Consider the following 20516-nt stretch of genomic DNA (forward strand, 5'->3'; position numbering starts at 1 on the left):
TGCAGGAGAATTCCACAGGTGGTGGGTTGAATATCGACTTTGCTCCATCTCAAACTCAGCCCCTCCCGCATCACACACCTCTGGTCACAAGAGAAGTCAGTGAGTGGGTCTGGGTTGAGGCACCATATGGTTTCCTTCACTGGAAAATCTGCCTGGAACCCATAGCTTCCACTGACAGCCCTTCCCACACGGCTCAGGCAGAGTGAATTCATCTTGCTGGGACTAAACAGAAGTGGCCCAATTACACACGGGGTTTCCTTTCATTGAACTGAGAGACAATGTGTGATTTTGGATGATGGAATGGGCAGTTTCCACCAGCATCTGTCACTTGCTTTCCACGGCTGACTTCTCACTGTCTTCCTCTTTCTTCAGGAGGCTGTCAATAATTCCCATGTGGAGAATGCTGACTTTGGCTTGAGCATATCAGGAATCAACAAAGGCAGTGGAGAAGAAAACGTCCGCCCACAAAAAGTAAGTAGAGTTCATGAACATAGCACCAAAATGGGAAATTGCTTTTCTTTCTAAAAACGAAAATAAAAAATATTATTGTTGTCAAATAGAAAAGCTAATACAGAATGGTCAGAGCCTGGCTGTGAGGTGAGCTGAGGAGAGCACTGGCCTGAGCAGAGCCCTAGAGTTCTGATCTGCATCTCCTTTCTGGATGAGTGGTCTTGAAGGAACGGCCCCATCTCTAAGAAGCTCAGTCTCCCTGTTTGTAAGCTCAGGGTTTTGGCAGCGATGGTTTCTAACGTCATGGTCAGCTTAAACGTCCTGGGACTGAAATGGGAAACTTCGATGTTCTGAGTTATTGAAGGAGTTATGGCGGCGCACGCATCCTTCTCTTCCTCTCTGTGTGTGGTACCAGACTAGTGGTGGCCCCTTTTCTCCCTGGAGGTGTGGCTCTAGGCTTGAGTGTCATTTCATGTGGGCCATGAAACCTCAGTTGAAATAGGGTGGATGGGGTGCCTGGGTGGCTCAGTGGGTTAAAGCCTCTGCCTTCGGCTCGGGTCATGATCCCAGGGTCGTGGGATCGAGCCCCGAATCAGGCTCTCTTCTTGGCGGTGAGCCGGCTTCCCCCCTCTCTCTCTGCCTGCCTCTCTGCCTGATTGTGATCTCTCTGTGAAATAAATAAATAAAACCTTTAAAAAAAAAAAAAAAGAAAGAAAGAGGGTGGATATTGTCCCTAATAGATAGCTCTACCCCTTTCATAATGAACCTCGTGTCTTGATCCGTAAATAAGAGCGGCTCAGACAGAAAAGACTCAGACTGGGTAGATGGAGGCCAAAGGCCAGTTAACACATGTCCTTCGAGGATGAGAAGCAGCAGTACCAACATCAACAGATTTCTCTCGACTGTAACTTCCGGGTTGTACTCCTTGTAAGAGCCATCGTTCTTTCCTTGGGCAAGTTCTCAGACTGCAGGACGTTGGATTTAGCTCCGGCCAGCTCTTCTTGGGTAAACAAGACTCTGGCTGTGTGTGCCCGAAGGGGAAGCTGGGAGCATCTCCCTGGAAATCAAGGCGCTCCCACTGGCGAGGGGCTCCCTGGAAAGGCCTCAGTGATACGGTGTCGCCGGAGATGAGGCACTCAGATCAGCGCCTCCCGCGGAGAAACGCTTCCCGGTTAACCTCTGCCAGCATCACCGTGTTTTGAGTCACTTTGGCCTAGTAATTCTGTGGCCCTGGTTTCTCCCATGAACATCTTTTGTTGATATGATTAGTCGTTTCTGATCAGGTCCCAAGGAAGGAACTCTTTAACCCATCACTTAACCGTTGAAGGAGTCTGGTCATAAATTCTCTTTCCAGAAGTGTCCTGAGCAGAGTGTCCTTAAAATGCAGATGGTTTTCTCCCTAGCACTACAAATGTTCATAAACTGAATGAGGGTATATGGCCAGGGGTCCGTCTCCAAAATGGGCCTATCATGGCCGTGTTAGGGCCCCTAGCTTCGGCGTTCCTGGACCCCCTACAAATTTAGTAGGCATGTTCTTAAAGGCACTAGTCAGTTTGCCTAGGTTCAAAACCCTGCTCAGACTTTCCCAGCTGTGTGACCTTGGGCAAGTTGCTCAATCTTTCCAAGCCTCATTTCTCTTTCTCCGGAAAATGGAAATAATCAGTGCCTGCTTTAAATCTCTTGAATGGAGAGCATTAGCCTAGTGCCTGGTGTATAACATGGAGGTCTGGTCTGCACATATACCCGTGCGTGCTGGCTACTGCCGTTGCTGTTTGTTTTCTGCATGCATCCTTGCTTTTTCTTTCTGCCTGTGGGGACGGCAAGGGGCACAGGGAAGATGGAAGACAGACATCTGGGTTTGAATCCTGGCCTTAAGCCACTTGTAACCTGGGAGTCTACTGAGTAGAGAAGGTACACGACTGTCAGTCAGTGGGAGCCATTGTCACTCTCGCGCCAGTAAGTTCTTCCTGGATGTGGGATGTTTCAAAGGACAAGACTATGGAGGGGAGGCAGACCTGGAAGGAAGCAGAGGGCATGGTGTCAGAAAAATGCTTGTGAGTTTTCATTTAAACCAACTTCGTTCTGAAGGGTTTATCTGCAACTTAATTTTCTTTTCTAGAGTGTCCAACTTGAGGAAATCGTCTCATTCATGATTAGTGCAGGTCCTTTTTAAAGCCTCACTCTAAGTTTGCCGTACATACCAAGATACATAAATGTGTCTTGATTTACTAAAGCTGAGCTATTAGGGATAGTCTTCCCCCATGTCTTAATGGTGTAAGTAACCATTACTCCGTTTCAGGGTCAAATCGTTGACTTCCGAGGGCTGCTCACAGATGCCATCAAAGGAGCAACCAGCGAACTTGGCTTGAACAGCTTTGACTGTAACCCAGACCCCTCAGTAAGTGGCTAAGATGTGACATTGCAAACTGCCAACCGCCAGACAAACTTCAGAAAGATAATTTTGAGTCCAGAGAAACCCTGAGATCAAATCGAAGGTCACAGCAGCCTGCTACAGCTTATGTCACCGAGATCCATGCCCCGTTTTGCTTTCTAAATTATGAGCAATATTGTAACGTAAAGCTTTCTGTTCCCACCGTCAGGAACGATTGTTGAAACCTCTGAGTGCATTTATTGGCATGAATAGTGAGATGCGAGAATTGGCAGCCGTGGTGAGCCGGGTAAGATCTGATATTCAATTCACAAATTTACGGAGGCGGATTGGGGCTCCTGGAGCATTGTGGGCTGCTTCTTTTATTAATAACAATAAATATGATCATTTATTTATAAAGTGCCCCCACTTGCAAAGGCACTCATATTGTTTAGAGGCACAATAATGCATGATAAATAAATTATAGAATCATAAAATTACAATACAAAAAGCCCACCATCTCACTACAGAGGCCAAGAAAACCAAAAGGGAAAAAGACTTAGAAGGGAAGGGACAGGTGAAAGGTTTTAGAGCAGAGCCAAGAGTTAAGGAAAGAAAGCCTCTTAGAGAAGGAAAGAGCACACCCGTGTCTGGTTTCAACAGTCAAAGTCTAGAAACACAGATGTCGGCAGTCTGATGACTTCATAATTGGAAATTTCCACAAAAAACGAGGTTAGTAGTAAAGAGCTTATCATCTAGACTACTGATTTTTAAGCTTACCCTCCAGAATTTATTTAATTTTCTTCTTTCTTTAAAATTTAAATTCAGTTAGCCAGCATATAGTACATCATTACTTTTCGATGTAGAGTTCAGTAATTCATCAGTTGCAGGTAACACCCAGTGCTCTTCACACCATATGCCTTCCTTACTGCCCATCACCAAGTTACCCCGCCCCCCACTTAGCTCCCTACCCTCCAGAATTTAGAAGCAGTGAAGTCTCCTGGTGAGCCACACTGGCTCTGGAATCAGTTGGGTTGGATTTGGTTTCTTTCTCCTTCTCTTACGAGCCATGTGACTTTGAACATGTTCCTTGGGAACGGAATGCCTTCCTGAGTTACAGGGCACTTATCTGATATCCAGCAATCTCATATTTAATGAAAGACTAGAACCTAGGCAGACTCAGAGAGATGTTTAATATGCTCCAAGACGCACAGCTTGTCTGCAGTGATGAAGGGTTTCCTAGCTCTGGCTGTTCCGTTCGGCAGCTCTTCCTGTTCCTATTAGCTATCAAGCTGGGGGGTGGAAACACAAAGATGAACGAATCTGACACAATCCTTGCCTACAAGAGTCTCTCATGTCATGGGTAAGGAGAACAAAAGGAGGAGTATTTTGTGTCGAAGTGTAGGGAAGGCATTAGGGAAGAAGATACACAAGAGACAGGCACATGAAAATGCACAGGAGGGAGGGTGGAGGGTTCTGGGTCAAACAACATGCCTGCGAAACTGTACAGCTTTTAGCCGAATGAGCCACAAGGAGCAGTGGGGAAGGAGGCTGCAGAGAGAGGCCACAGTTTCTGGATAAGGGGTACAGTGAGCGCTAACCCACCGTTGGAAGTAGCCTGTAGGACATGGGGAATCTTTGAAAGGTGTCCATCAGGAGAACGGGATACTCAAATGCGCTTTTAGTCTGTCCTAATGACAGTGTGGTGGATGGATAGCAAAGAAATGGAGATGAGGAGGCCAGCTCTCAAGTTATTACCAGTGAGAGAGGATGAGGTCGGAGCCAGGTTGTGGTAATTAGGATGCAAAGGAGAACAGAGGAAAAAAAAATTATGCCCATAAAAATCAATAGTCTCATTACTGTTTCTGCAAAAAGACAACATGACTAGTGATGGCAGAGTTGTAGAGTAAAACTGGCCCCAAATGATTCCACCTGGCATCTTTTCTACAGTACCATGGGAATTAGTCATCCAGTCTCTGCTTGAATGCTTACAGTGATGGGGAGATCACCACCTCATGACTGATAAGTTTTGTTACTATAAGGAAGAACTTCCTTTTAGGAAATTAAACACTGCTATGTGGAACTCAGTATCAGCTCTAGACGAGGCCAAGAAATACTGCTCTGATATATGGATGCTTTGAATTCCAAGGTAGATGAATCCCCCATCTGTGCCAAGCTTTTCCTAAGAAACTGTGGTAAGAAGAATGTGAGAGGGGGGTGCCTGGGTGGTTCAGTCATTAAGCTTCTGCCTTCAGCATGGGTCATGATCCCAGGGTCCTGGGATTGAGCCCTGCATGGGGCTCCCTGCTTGGTGGGAAGCCTGCTTTCCTTCTCCCACCCCCCTGCTTGTGTTCCTGTTCTCCCTGTCTCTCTGTGTCAAATAAATAAATAAAATCTAAAAAAAAAAAAAAAGAATGTGAGTGGGTGGTAGGCTAGCCTGCAGATCCACAATCTAAAAATAGGGGGCACTCTCCCAAGATTTTTCTGGAAGATGGGGTCCTTTCTCTGTCGCTGTATCACAGGATCATGCCTATTAGGCACTACCAAAATCACTTCTATGAATACTTTCTCTAATAAAAGTGGTCAGCCATGGTGGAAGGATGTGGGAGGACAGGGGACAGGGATGGAGACATAACATCTCACCAGCACTGAAAAAACATATTTTTATATTTTAAAACATGTGTATGTATCATTTAAAAATTAGATAATATGGGGGTGCCTGGGTGGCTTAGGTTAAGTGTCCAACTCTTGGTGTCGGCTCAGGTCATAATCTCACTGTCCTGAGATTGAGCCCTGAGGTGGTCTCCACGCTCAGCGGGGAGTCTGCTTGAAGATTCTCTTTCTCTGCCCCTCCCCCCAATCAGGTGCACACACTCTCTCAAATAAATAAATATTTTAAAAAATTAACCAAATATAAAAATAGTTACCAGATTGTTCTACAGTCCCTCCAATTGACTCCTAAAAGGAAGCCTTTTCTGATATGACTCTTGATACTCACTATGCCTGGAACAGCTCCTACTGAGAAAGGCCCTGAGTGGCTGTTCTGAGGCGTCCTGTGGAACTGAAGTTTGGAAACTGTAAATCAGTTATCAGTAAAGGCTGCCTTAATCGATTGTCCCGGATGGTGGCTACAGGGTTCCACTAGGAGAGGGCAAACCGCACTTTTGCTTGCTTGTTGGCTTCCTTGAATTTTGTAGAAGCAATTGCTCCTGATGGAAAGTAGGGAGAGATCACTGGGGGAAAGGAGAAATTGGTTTCAGAGGGGCATTATCTCTTTTAGGCCACAAAAAAGCGTTTGCGAGATCAAGGGGCAGGCGAGGCCAGGTACTGGTTGGGAACTCCGTTTTGCAGTAAAAGCCAGTGTAATTTGAAGGCACATTCTGTAGCTTCTTTGATTACAGTCATAAATCAGCATGGTTTGCTATTGACTGAAGACAGGTATAGTCCAGTGTTAGGAGATTTTGTTTCCTCTTAAAAGTACCGTATTATCTCATCAATCTCCTCTTGGGGGAAAAAAATCACTGAATACGTTCATGGCATCCATTTTGGTGACTAGCCCGTAATTACCACGTGTATATACACATATATCTAATATGCAGAGTTTTTAATCACCAGCCCTTTATGCCCCATTGTAAGTCAAGTGCTCTGCTGCCCCTGTGTTTATTACAGCTGTGGAGGAAAACATTGGTTCTAACAAAATGATCAAATGTGCATTGCAGGACATTTATCTCCATAATCCAAACATCAAGTGGGATGACATTATTGGACTCGATGCAGCCAAGCAGTTAGTCAAGGAAGCTGTTGTGTACCCTATCAGGGTAAGGATGGGAAGCCTCTTGGGGGTGGTTCCTGTTCACTGTCCACCGGACAAACCGCATGTCACGCACCCATCAGGAAGAGGACAGGGTGTTCTTCTGTCATCGCCTTCACTTCTGGGCTGTGTCGCGGTATTTGGTTAAACACTGAAGTACCAAGGCCCAGGCCACTCCAGGCAGTTTGAAATCACGTTACATACTGGGTCAGGGCGGGGTCTGCTCAAGTGATCGTTTTAGATCTAAGACTTCTCAGTTCCTACAGATTGGTTCAAATTAGCCCGCCTCCCTAAAAATATACTTACTATAGTAGAAACGCCTCCTGCAGGAGAGGGCCTCTCACTTTGTTTCTATGGATCCCCCTCCCACCCGACCCCCTTCATCTAGGGTTCTATTTGTAAATAGCAGGTAGCCCCTTCCAGGGCACTGGCCAGTAAAGCCATTGTTTCATGCTCATTGCTCTTTCCTGACAAGTCTTTGTGCGGAGCGGTTCATGAAACAGGAAGGAAAACAGAAAAACAAGACATTCCATGTTGGGTTTGCAAGTGTGATGAGAAGGTCTGTGTACCCCCATAGCTTTGGCTGCATAACAGGCCACCCCAAAACGTCGTGCATTTGGTAGGCAGTCTGGGTGGCGGTAGGCAGTTTGGGCTGGAGCCTGGGAAAGCCGGCATGGACAGGATGACTGAGACTTGTCCACGTGCCTCTCCTCCCCCAGCGGGCAGGCCCAGTCTTGTTCCCGTGGTGGCGCAGACTTCCCAGACAGAAGCGAGAAAGGGCAGGTGCCAATCCAGCAGCAGTTTTCACGTCTCTTCTTATAGTTTTTATATTTTCAAGTCTCTTCTTTTATTTGCTGATGTTTCATTGGCCAAGGTCACAGGGCCAAGTCCAGATTCGAGTGTCGGAGAAATATACTCTCTTGGTGGAAGGAGCTGCAGCCAATTTGTGGCCATTTTCTGTGATCTCCCGCAGTCAAGATTACACATTTGTTGTATTGAATAATCTATTGATTCTTAACACTGAGATAAGAATGCAGACCCTAAATTTTGGCTGCTTCTGGTCTAATGAAATAAAAGTCAGTAAATCTGGATGGTCTCCCCCGTTTTCTACCTGTATTCAGACATGGGAGGTAAGAAATCTATTGGCATTCAGATTTAGAAATTTATTCACTCTTTCCTCTGAGTGGCTCTACAGTACAAGTCTTCTGGGAAAGGCTGGAGCATCTCATTGGAGCTCTGGACTTGTCGTCTCCATGGTGTTATAAGCTTTGTGTGTGATGGCATGGAGATTTTGGCAACAGCCTCAGCAAGAAAACAAGAGCTAGTTACAATTTCACTATCGTTTTTCCTTCTCCCTTGTTCTCTATCAGCTCCACCTACCGCTCCCGACTGTCTGGATTTTAACTAATGGGAGAGAATCATGGAAGTTAGTGGAATATGGAAGTCCACGCATATCCTGTTTGGAGTCAGTGTCTCACAAGGCATTCAGCACTGAATGTTCCCGACTTCTAAATCAGGCTTTGCCATAGTTTTGTGCTTTATTCGCATACACCGTTGTTGGTTGGTTTTAGTGTTTATCTTAAAGGGCATTCCTGGTTCACAACATTCCAAAGATTGCCAAGTACTCTGTACACAGAACTCCAGGAGAAATGATGTTATGTATGTAGGAAATAACTATTGTAACAGAGGAGGAAAGTACCCACATATGCCATTCTTTTCCTTAAAAAAAAAAAATACTGCTCCTTTAAAAAGCCACAAAAATTAAGCCGGGCATTGCTATTAAGTGTGAAAGTAAAATGGGGAGAAGTAAGATGTAAACAGAAGCAGTGAGCCTCAACAAAAGGAAGACCCGACTCGTGCTGTGTTTCTCCCCAGCTTCCTTCATTTGTCTGTGCTGAGGGTGTGCCGGCTGACAGACTGATTCTAAACCTCATCTTTGTTCCTTGTTTCCATAGTACCCGCAGCTGTTTACGGGAATCCTTTCCCCCTGGAAAGGACTACTGCTGTATGGTCCTCCAGGTAAAGGAATCTTTCTGATTTGGTCTTGATCTGAAGTGTGGATGCCGAGGGTGAGCTGGCCTGTCTGTCCTCATTCAGGCGGGGGGCTAAGGACTGCTGGGTAGCCATCTCCTTTTCCACTTGGGACACTGACTTCTATCTGTGAGCAGAGGAATGGAGTGCCGGGGTCACTCACATTTTATCCTCATGTGTCTCTAGGCACAGGAAAGACCTTACTGGCTAAAGCTGTGGCCACGGAGTGTAAAACCACCTTCTTTAACATTTCTGCATCTACCATTGTCAGCAAATGGAGAGGGGATTCAGAAAAACTCGTTCGGGTAGGAATTCTTGATTTTATATTTTTTTTACAATAAGCTCCAACAGAATACAGTGGTTCAACATGATGTTAGAGCTTATTTGTTTTTAAGCTATTTGTATGCTAGAATTTATCCTGGATTTTGATTACCAAAAGCCCAGGAGATAGATTGACTATTATATGTGGATATTAATCCTGTTCCCATCAGCAAAACATGATCTCCTTTCCTTTGGGGATGTGACCAACGGTGCTTTTTTGATTCCTGTAGCTTAGGAATGGAAACCGGGATAAAGGTTATTTAAAAGTGGAATTTTTTTTTTCTTCCTCCAAGAAACATTTACTATTAAGCATGTGCAGTCTATTCAGCTAACATTTATTGAGAAGCTACTACATATGCTAGTGCCCACACTAGAGAATCAAGAAATTGAAAACAATTATCTTTTCTCAGATGCTCTCAGCAACTTTCCTCCACAGTGCCCCATAGACTTACAGTTTTTTCCTCTCCTTAGGAGAGAAATAGAAAATATATTTTATATAAAATATAATATAAAATTTTATACTCTAAAATTTTACTATACTTTCTGGTCACCTTAAGAGAACATCTGTTTATGATTTAACACCTCAATGTAAGGTGGGTCCTTCTCAGAAATCCTGTTAAACTGTTGAATTCTGTAGAATGCCTGGAAAGTAATCAATACCAAGTCAATGTAAATACTGTATATTTTCTGAAAGGAAGTTACTCTAAAATATTATGCTTAAGTTACATTCCCTTGGATGATTCATTTTCAAAATATTACGGCTTACTTGGAAGTCATCATAGAATATTTTTATAGGATTGATTTACCTAAAATGGCCTATCATTTATTACTTTGATTCTTTTCTCAAGTTAAGTTTTTACAATTCTTATCACCGCTTCATGATTGTAATTCGTGGAAATCCACGTTGACATCTGTTTCTTTGTTCTTTGAATCTACCTTAGTGCCTGTCTAAAGGTGGGGTTGGAACTCACCTGTTCCTAAATTTGTGGGATCTATGTGATTCTAGTTAGGTTGATGTCAATTAGTTAAAATCCAACTAACTATAAAATCTTCATCAGCCCGAAGACTTTTTCTTTTTTTAACATTCCATTTCTATGGGCGGAAGAACAATAAAACTTTTACAAGATGCCCCCAGAATCAGTTTAGATTTCTCTCCTGTCATGAAAAGTGGTGTTTACAACTGTGAACACAAAACACTGCAAGGAGCTCACAGAAAGATTATATTATATCCCCTGGACAGGACTCCTCTAAACAGAAGAATAAATTCAAATATTTTATGACTATTCCTTTTTCTTAAACATTTTATTCATTTATTTCAGAGACAGAGAGTGAGAGAGAGGGCAAGCATGAGCAGTGGGAGAGGCAGAGGGAGAAACAGATTCCCTACCAAGCAGGAAGCCTGATGTGGGACTCGATCCCAGGACCCTGGGATCATGACCTGAGCTGAAGGCAGAGGCTTTAACCCACGGAGCCACCCCGGCACCCTCTTATGAATATTCTTAACGAAGACTGAAACTACTAAAAGAATTATCTTGTTTAGTGTTGGATACAGAAAAGTCATTTAACAGGGACTCTCCATTCTGTGAGCATTTTATTTAACTGAAGTTATCTTTTGCTTCAGTATTATTTTGTTAGGATTCTAAGGGTGAGGAAATGAGTCCTTCCCCAAGTTCTTCCCTTCCTTTACCATATATTTAAAAAATAATAGGGGCGCCTGGGTCGCTCAGTGGGTTAAAGCCTCTGCCTTCGGCTCAGGTCATGATCTCAGGGTCCTGGGATCGAGCCCCACATTGGGCTCTCTGCTCCGCGGGGAGCCTGCTTCCTCCTCTCTCTCTGCCTGCCTGCCTCTCTGTCTAGTTGTGATTTCTCTCTGTCAAATAAAAAAATAAATAAATAAATAAATAAATAAATAAATAAGAACTAGTGTTGGGGCATCTGGGTGGCTCAGTCAATTAAGTGGCTGACAGTTTCAGCTCAGGTCATGATCTCAGGGTCCTTGGAATCGAGCCCCACATCAGGATCCACAATCAGCAGGGAGTCTTCTGAAGGATTCTCTCTCTCCCTTTCCCCCGACTCATGCTCCCTCTCTTTCTCTAAAATAAATAAATATTTTTAAAAATAACTAGTATTTTTGGGAAGAAAAAAAGGTACAAAAGGGAATATAGATCCTTGAGTCCTCTCCCTAGAGGCAACTATTACAGTCTGCTAATGCAGCCTTTTAGAACATTTATCTGTATCTATATTAAGACCAACAACTTCATCCATGTCTCCTTCCTTATTAAATACAAGTAGGAACATACTACACAATACCCTTCTTTTACTGAGTTTTTTGTTTGTTTGTTTTGTTTTTTGTATAATTTTTATTTTTTTAAATTTCTTTTCAGTGTACCAGAATTCATTGCTTATGCACCACATCCAGTGCTCCATGCAATACGTGCCCTCCATAATACCCACCACCAGGCTCACCCAACCTCCCACCTCCCCCACCCCTTCAAAACCCTCAGATTGTTTTTTCAGAGTCCATAGTCTCTTATGGTTCTTCCCCCTTCCCCACAACTCCCTTCTCCTCTCCATCTCCCCATGTCCTCCATGTTATTTCTTATGCTCCACAAATAAGTGAAACCATATGATACTTGACTCTGTCTGCTTGACTTATTTCACTTAGCATTAATCTCTTCCAATCCTGTTCATGTTGATACAAAAGTTGTATTTTCATCCTTTCTGATGGAGGCATAATACTCCATTGTATATATGGGCCATATATTCCTTATCCATTCGTCCGTTGAAGGGCATCTTGGTTCTTTCCACAGTTTGGTGACCATGGCCATTGTTGCTATGAACATTGGGGTATGGATAGTCCATCTCTTCACTACATCTGTATCTTTGGGGTAAATACCCAGTAGTGCAATTGCAGAGTCATAGGGAAGCTCCATTTTTATTTTCTTAAGAAATCTCCACACTGTTTTCCAAAGTGGCTGCACCAACTTGCATTCCCACCAACAGTATAAGAGGGTTCCCCTTTCTCCACATCCTCTCCAACACACATTGTTTACTGTCTTGTTAATTTTGGCCATTCTAACTGGTGTGAGGTGGTCTCTCAATGTGGTTTTGATTTGAATGTCCCTGATGGCTAGTGATGATGAACATTTTTTCATGTGCTGATAACCATTTGTATGTCTTCATTGGAGAAGTATCTGTTCATGTCTTCTGCCCATTTTTTGACATGATTATCTGTGTTGTGTGTATTGAGTTTAAGAAGTTCTTTATAGATCCTGGATATCAGCCTTTTGTCTGTACTATCATTTGCAAATATCTTCTCCCATTCTGTGGGTTGTCTCTTTGTTTTGTTGACTGTTTCCTTTGATGTGCAAAAGCTTTTGATCTTGATGAAGTCCCAAAAAATTCATTTTCACTTTTGTTTCCTTGGCCTTTGGAGACATATCTTGAAAGAAGTTGCTGTGGCTGATATTGAAGAGGTTACTACCTATGTTCTGATCACCAAAACAGCATGGTACTGGCATAAAAACAGACACATAGACCAGTGGAACAGAGTAGAGAGCCCAGATATAGACCCTCAACTCTGTGGTCAAATAATCTTTGACAAAGCAGGGAAAAATATACAGTGGAAAAAAAGATAGTCTCTTCAATAAATGGTGCTGGGAAAATTGGATAGCTATATTAGAAGAATGAAATTTGACCATTCTCTTACACCATACACAAAGATAAACTTTGAAATGGATCAAAGACCTCAATGTGAGGCAGGAATCCATCAGAATCATAGAGGAGAACACAATACCCTTCTATACCTTTTGGTTTTTCCCCCACACTCAACAATATAACTTGGTTATTTTTCTACACTATTATAGACAGAACAGTTCTTTTATAAGTCTGCATGGCATTTCCTTGCCTGAGTATACCAAAATATATTTAACCAGTCTTTTCTTAATGGACATTTAGGTTGTTTCTAGTCTCTTGCTGTCATGAACAAAGCTACAGGAAACAATCTCACTATATACATGTCCTTGCATGTGTAGTAATGTAGGACCATTTCTTTGAAGTCAAGTTGCTATGTCAGAGAGAATGAAAAATCACCGATTGCCAAATTGCCTGACAACAGCATTGCAGCAGCTCGCACACCCATCAGTGATGTGTGTTTGCTTCCCCCACCCTTGTCAACACTGTGTAGAACCCAAATTTAAAAATCTTTGTCAATCTCATAATATTTCAGTGCTCAAATGTGCATTTATTTAATTCTGAATGAACTTGAGCATCTTCTTATAAGTTTAGAAGATATTTATATTTTCTTATTTTCTGTGAAACACATTTTTGGTTTTGGATATTTAAAAAAATGATTCAGGAGGAAAACAGATAACCTCTGCTAACCTTGAAGGATCTGATCTTCTGTCCTTTCAGAAGTTAATTTCTGAGCTCTTAGAAGGATCCTCACCTGGAAAATCTTGCTCATGCTGTCAAGATCTTTACTATGAAACTTTCAGATAAAGAGAGCCCTTCAGAATCTTCCTCTAAATCAGAGACACATTCCTACCATTTGTTTCTCTTTCTAGTCCAATTAAAGAGTTATTTATAGGGGACTGTTGGGTTATGTTCCTCCCTCCCCTCCTAATGTTCTTGCCTCCTAGGAATTGATGCTGTTGAAGAGTTGAGTGGTCTCTTCAGCAAATGCACACACCTGTTGGTGTTTACATCTTTCAACACTCTCCCCTGCCCCCCAATCATATGATTTAACTTCCTCCAAGTACTTTAGAAAATTTTAGACTAATGCTTCCAGAGCACTTACCTGGAATTCTATATATTCTCTGGCACTGGAAAGAGCAGTGGTGTGGTCAATATGGAGAAATGGGCTCCAGATGTGGTTCTCCTTCCAACTGGTTGTTTGTTTTTTTAGAGCCTCTCAGTCTCTCTGCCCCTTAGGGAGCACCTTAAAAACACGTGTGGTTCTATTAAAGAGTTCTGATATTCCACTTTTCATTGGGTAGATTGCTGCTGTTGCGACATCCTTAATATCAGTTATATTGGGGCTTTTTTTTTTTTTTTTTTTTTGGAGATAAGTGAAACAAGTTTCTGGCTTCTAATGAGAGGGTCTCTATAGTGTCTAAGAGGCATTTGTGATGTATGTCCCAGCATTGGCAGTGTTCCCTCAGTTCATTAGGCTGAGCCAACTGTCTCGGCCAAACGAAGTAGGATTCTGTGAAAGGAAAACACTTGAGGATGAGCATGGTCATACCACACATGCAAGCAGCGGTGAAGGTGAGCTGTTTCTGGCTCAGTGACAGGGAGACCTGTAAGGGATAACCTGCCACTACTCAGGAAAGCCACAATCTGGCCTTCTCTGGGCTCTTCTCCTCTTATTTGTTCTGTGGTGCTTTGCTAGTGCTAAGTGACATGGAGAACAAATCCCCTATGCCTATTAAAGAACCTCTATTCTTTTCTAAATCTCTGCTGCTTTCTCCGATCAAGCAGTGAAGAATTGTATATGGTGCTCAAGAGATCAGTTTCAAGGTTAAAAAAAAAAAGGTTTAGTTTTTTATACTCTTTTCATCACCACCACATCTCCCTTTAGAGCTCTTTATTTTGTTTTTATATGTCTGTTCTTTTGCTGGCTGCTTTCCTGTTCTTGTTCAGTCTATAATATTTTATTTTGGAATGGAACATTTTTTTTCAATTGGGAATTGCCTTCAAGCACCTGAGCCTACCAAACAGCAGTGTTTGGAGTGGTATGGGGACCCCATAGAGTAATCTGGGGAGCAGAGAGGGGCAAAATTCTTCAGCCTTGTTACCCAACACAGGAACTGCATCCACTCCCTACAGTTCTTCCTTGTGAGAATAACCTTCATTGTCCCTAAAGGTTAAGGGAAAATCACCAAATGACTTTCTACATTCCAAGGCTTTTGTGTCCTTAAGGAACATGTGATTGGCAGGGAGTCTCAGGGGCTAACTGACTGACTAGAAGCTCAGGCACTGAGTTTTATCTTAAGCTCTCCCACTTATGGTTAGTAACCTTGAGCTAACCACTAACTCTCTCTGGCTCTAATCTTATCAAGTAATAAGTACAAATAATTGGACCATCCATGGGGTTTTGCTAAGGAGAAATAATTGCAATGATCATAAAATTATTGTGGAAGAACAGAGTGTAGCATAAATGCTTCATAGTACAGCCAGCCTAAGCTTTTAATCTCTGGGAGCATCAGTGAACTTGAACTTAAGTATATGAATTTGAACATGTGGTTACTTTTCTCCCTCCCAGGTGTTATTTGAACTTGCCCGCTATCACGCCCCCTCCACCATCTTCCTGGACGAGCTGGAGTCAGTGATGAGTCAGAGAGGCACGGCTCCTGGGTAACAGACAGGGGGGGTTTTTTTGGTCATCACTTCTCCCCTCTTGTAAGTGTGTTTGATGGTCGGAAGCCCATCGACATTTACCAGCAGAATGAGCCTATTAATAAGCCCACAAATTTTCTGCAGACACATGGAAAGGTCTTTAAATTAGATCCTGTTAACTGAATAGCTGATTTAAGTAGTTTTTATAACCGGAGGAAATGTCATCCTCCCTTCCCCCTTTCCCCACAGAGTGGTTTTCAGGACTGAAGATCACCCAGCCCCATGATCCCAGGCTGCCATCACGGTCTCGCTGGCCCAGAATAGCTGCCTGTGACCACCGCCTCTGGAGCCAGAGGGGCTGCCTGTGGGGAATGGGGCTGCAAAGGCTAAGGCCCAAGGGGCAGTCCTTGACAAGGTGTGTGAGGCCGGGGAAGCCACTACTTCTCTGTGACATCAGGTTGTGGCTCAGCCTGATTTTAAATACGTCACATATGCTATCTCTAAAGACGAAGTGTCCACTAATGTCCCCAGCAGGAAAGCACACGTCTCAGACTGCAGTGAGCCTCCCGTGTGTGTGCGTTTTAAGAAAGTCTTTCTATCTTTGTCAGAAGTGTTCTTCTTTGAAACTTTTTACTAAACCTGGCTTGGAAAAACGTATCTCTGGCAAATCTCAACACAGCTGCATTTATTAATGGCCTCTAATGGTCCATTATCAAGGCTGAACTAATAGTAATAAAAGGCAAATATTTAGCTTCTTGGACGTATAACTACAATATAATTTATGAAATTTTACTTATTGAAAATCATTTTCCTAATGGTAAAGCAACCATTAAGATGCACCCAAGAGGCACGGCATTGACGGCACTGATTGAAATGGGACAGTTGCCATGGCTTAATGGGTGCTAGTGAGCCCCAGGCTGGGACACCCTGTCTCTCTCTTCAGGACCTAATGGGAGCACACCAGTGCATAGGCACCCGGCTGGGCACCCACCAGACAGACCAACCACCTTACTGGTCGTTACCTCTGCAAAGAGCTGGCCCACCTGGCCTGCCTCACCAGAGTGACCTGTGTGCTTGTTCTTCGTTCACTTGGTCCATCTCCGCTCCCAGGGCTCCCCACAGCTCTGAACAGGCTGATTGGGGAATTGCATCAGCTATTCAAGGGTGTGCTCCAGGGTTTGTGTGGGACGTCAGCTTCCTTGTCTGGAACTTGGACCCTAAAACTAGCGTCTTCAAAGGGTTAGGGAATAAGGGCAGATGCTCTGAAGACTTCATGGGTCATATCATGTTAAAAGATTAATTATGAGTAATTGATAAATAAAGATATAACTATGCTGTGAGACTGTCCTTTCTCTTAGGACAAGGCAGTTTGTGGTGAGTGGCACAATTCTTAAAAAAGAAACCACATACCTAATCTATGCTGCCACGGTGCCCATGCAGAGATGAGAGGCTGGCTGTCGTGTGGTGCAAGAAACGGATTCTTTTTGTCCTTTTACTTCAATCTCTACAAAAAAGAGGAAGGAGAGCCTGCTGAATGTAGTCAGTACTTAGAGCCAGTCTACACTGTTAGGTCCTGTAGTGAGGTCCTTCTTGTTGGAGGCATCTTGGCCATGATGGAGGAGGGGCTCAGAGGGTGAATTTGCACAGAAGAAAGCCCCCATCTGCTGTGTGGGGCAAGCATACTTTCTGCGTCATCGTCTTGTCTCTTATTAGAAGAGAATGAAGCAGATTCATCGTGGTAGCTCATTTCTCCTCTTCAATAGATTATATCCACAAATTATACTAAAGGAAATACTGTGTATAAATGTACTTTCATGCCTGCTACCAAAATGGAAGGATTCTTCTCAATTATACCGTGTTTACCAAGGGCAGATAGAGCTGCAGGGGCACATGGTTGCTTTAAGTCCATTGGGGCGACTGTCTTACCTTTCAGCTGTTTTCTAGTTCACTGCCAGCCTTTGGTTTTCTTTTCAATATCATCACTATATTCATTTACTTCCTTTCTATCACCCTCTATGTGAAAATAGTACCAAATTGTTTGTTTCCTCCAACCCTAGTACGAGTGGCTCCTTAGAATGAGACAGGGAACCTGTTCTATGGGGACAGTCATTGATGTGAGTGCCAGTCTTGTCCTAGAAGCAAAGGCTCCATGTCTTGCGATAATCTCACCCCTGTGTCTCTCTGTAGCGGAGAACATGAAGGAAGCCTTCGGATGAAGACAGAGTTACTGGTGCAAATGGATGGGCTGGCTCGCTCAGAAGATCTCGTGTTTGTCTTAGCAGCCTCTAACCTGCCATGGTAAGAGATCTTAGTACATTTTGAATACATTTTTTAAAAAGATTTATCAATTTGAGAGAGAGTGTGTGCAGGCGCGCAGCAGGGAGAGGCAGAGAGAGATGGAAAGGGAGTCTTAAGCAGACTCCCCGCTGAGTGCAGAGCCCTGTGTGGGGCTCGATCCCACCACCTGGGATCATGACCTGAGCCAAGACACTCTAATGCTTAACCGACTGAGCTACCCAGGTGCCCCCTGATACATTTTCGTGAGCCAGTGTGTACGGATGAAGACACTATGTTGACCGTTTTGGGCAAAGTCTCATGGTTTTGTTCCTGCCCTGGAAGATTACTTTCCTGGTCAAGTCCTCAGTCCTTACTATCTGTACCAGGAAAGAATCTGCCTTAATCGAAGGAACATAGGCCAGGACTATCACTAACATATTTAAAATGGACATTCTGGGGTGCCTTGGTTATGTGTCTGACTTTAGCTCAGGTCATAATCTCAGGGTCCTGGGATCGAGGTCCCATGTTGAGCCCCATGTCAGGGTCCATGCTCAGAGGGGAGTCTGTTTCTCCCCCTCCCTCTGCCTCTCCCCCTGCTTGTGATCTCTCTCTCTCTCTCTCTCTCTCTCTCAAATAAATAAATAAATAAAATCTTAAAAAAAAAAATAAAATGGACATATATTTTGAGTTTCAAGTCAAATTATTTACTCTATTTAAGTAGGGCTTTGGCAGAGAACTATAAAATGCTAAAATCTTCAGGCAGGATTCAAGGAATATTCCAGAAATAATATGCTTATACTTTAACAGTATTAAAATCAAACTCTTTTTTAAATTAGGAAAATCTTTAATGTTGCATAGTAAATAGAAAGCTAAATAATCTCTAATTGAAAATATAACTAGTCACAGAGTCTTTTATTCAAATTGTATCCCAGAGTGGTTTAAGAACAGTTCTAGAAGTGGAATTGGGAAATAAGAGAGTTTGACTAGGGAAAAACAATATCTACTTGGAGAGTGTATCTAAAAAAAATAATGATAATCCCTTTTTAGTTCCAAGAATAATTTCACATACATTATTTCTTTTGAGCTGTAGGTAAGACAGGAGACAGGTAAGGAAATGCTATTTTTCCCATTCAAAGACAGGGACCAAAGTCAAGGAAGGTCAATCCACCCAAAGTCAAAAGCAAATCTGCAACAGAGCTGGGACTTGTTTTTTTTTTTTTTTTTTTTTTAAAGATTTTATTTATTTATTTGACAGAGAGAGAGGTCACAAGTAGGCAGAGAGGCAGGCAGAGAGAGAGGAGGAAGCAGGCTCCCTGCAGAGCAGAGAGCCCGATGCGGGGCTCGATCCCAGGACCCCGAGATCATGACCCGAGCCGAAGGCAGCGGCTTAATCCACTGAGCCACCCAGGCGCCCCTCAGAGCTGGGACTTGTAACACTATCCCCCCACTAACCCCTACCCCACCCATTTCTGTTTCCACACTCAAAGATGAAAGAGAAATTCTTCTGCTGTTTCTCTTGCTGGTCATCTAAGTTCCCAAAGAAGTCACTGAAAAGATGTTCACACGTAATCTGTTATTTTAAATATATTCTTAATTTCAACCTGGCTCCAACTCCCCTCAAATTTATAAGACTTCACTAATGTGTAAGGTGATCAGCACTTTATGTGTTCATGATAGAGGTATTTACATACAATATTAAAGTGAAGTCCAAGCAGAGAACTGTCATTTAAATGTGATTGTGAAATCCCTCAGAGAAAGAATCTCCATTGCTTCATCCATTTGAAATAGGGTTGATCATAAGTACTTTACTCCTATCCCAGGGGATGTGGGACTCAACTGCAGAGGGTCTGTGTATGGCTCCGGGAACATCCGTGTTCCCTGGGGGGACCTACACATTTTCTACGGGAAAAGAGAAACTTCTACTCCTAGGGAATATGTAGGACTTTGTTGAGGAAGTTACTGTTCTGCCACAGTTTCCCTGAGGTGATCAATTTTTGGTAAACACCAACTAAAATGATCAGAGAAGGAAAAAAAAAGGCTATCAATCAAATATTAAAGAAGTCTTAGAAGGCTTTTCCGAAAGAATTGCCCCCCATCTTGGCAAATGGCAAATACGTGGCTTTGCCTACATCATTATAATGTACCGTGGAACCAATATATTCTTTCTGACCCATCCTTAAGCAATGCTGGGCTCTAAAAAAAACTTACTACGAAAAATTCCAGACACTGAAGAAGAGGAGAAAGCTCCCATCATTTCCCAGTTTCAGTAACTAACATCTTGCCTGATTGATTGATTTTTAAAGATTTTTTAATTTGAGAGACAGCACGCACAGAAGGAGAGGGAGAAGCAGGTTCCCCACTGAGCAAGAAGCCCAGCACCGAGTTTGATCCCAGGATCCAGAAATCATGACCTGAGCTGAAGGCTGATGCTTAGCTGACTGAGCCACCCAGGCACCCCTTGTCCACTGATATAATCTATTCCTGCCCCCTCCCTCGTTTTGCTACAGTACCTTAAAATATATCCCAGATTGTTCTGTCCCTATCGTCATGTCACTTCTCACAAATACACCTCAGTACGCATCTTTCTAAAAAAGGACATTTTCTTCCATTACTGTACAATGCCGTTACTACCCCCAACAAAATCAACACCAGTTCCTCCATATCATCTACTACCCAGTGTATTTTCAGATTTCCCAGATTGTTCTAAGATGTCTTTTTGCAATTAATTTACTGAATTGATATCCAAACAAGGTTTGCATTTTGTAATTTCCCTTAAGCATCCTTTGATCTAGAACAGACCTCCTCCCTTTTCCTCCCACTTGCCATTGACTTGATCGTCAGGGAAACTGTCCTGTAATACGTCTGAAGAGTCTAGATCGTGCTTACTGTATCCTTGCACTCCTTGCTAACCGGATTATC

At 43.1% G+C, this 20516-nt stretch overlaps 1 protein-coding gene across 1 annotated transcript in view; it reads left to right on the plus strand.

Moving 5' to 3' along the window:
* KATNAL2 (katanin catalytic subunit A1 like 2) overlaps positions 1-20516 on the plus strand; it is a 66516-nt gene that overhangs the window by 34760 nt on the left and 11240 nt on the right. Inside the window, exons 6-13 of the mRNA XM_046025420.1 lie at positions 373-471; positions 2750-2848; positions 3051-3128; positions 6538-6636; positions 8585-8648; positions 8847-8965; positions 15247-15338; positions 17508-17618. Of these exons, the coding sequence (XP_045881376.1) occupies positions 373-471; positions 2750-2848; positions 3051-3128; positions 6538-6636; positions 8585-8648; positions 8847-8965; positions 15247-15338; positions 17508-17618 (761 nt within the window). The remainder of the gene's footprint in view (positions 1-372; positions 472-2749; positions 2849-3050; positions 3129-6537; positions 6637-8584; positions 8649-8846; positions 8966-15246; positions 15339-17507; positions 17619-20516) is intronic.

This window comes from Meles meles, chromosome 12 (assembly GCF_922984935.1).
Source record: "Meles meles chromosome 12, mMelMel3.1 paternal haplotype, whole genome shotgun sequence".
In the NCBI taxonomy this organism is placed as follows: Eukaryota; Metazoa; Chordata; class Mammalia; order Carnivora; family Mustelidae; genus Meles; species Meles meles.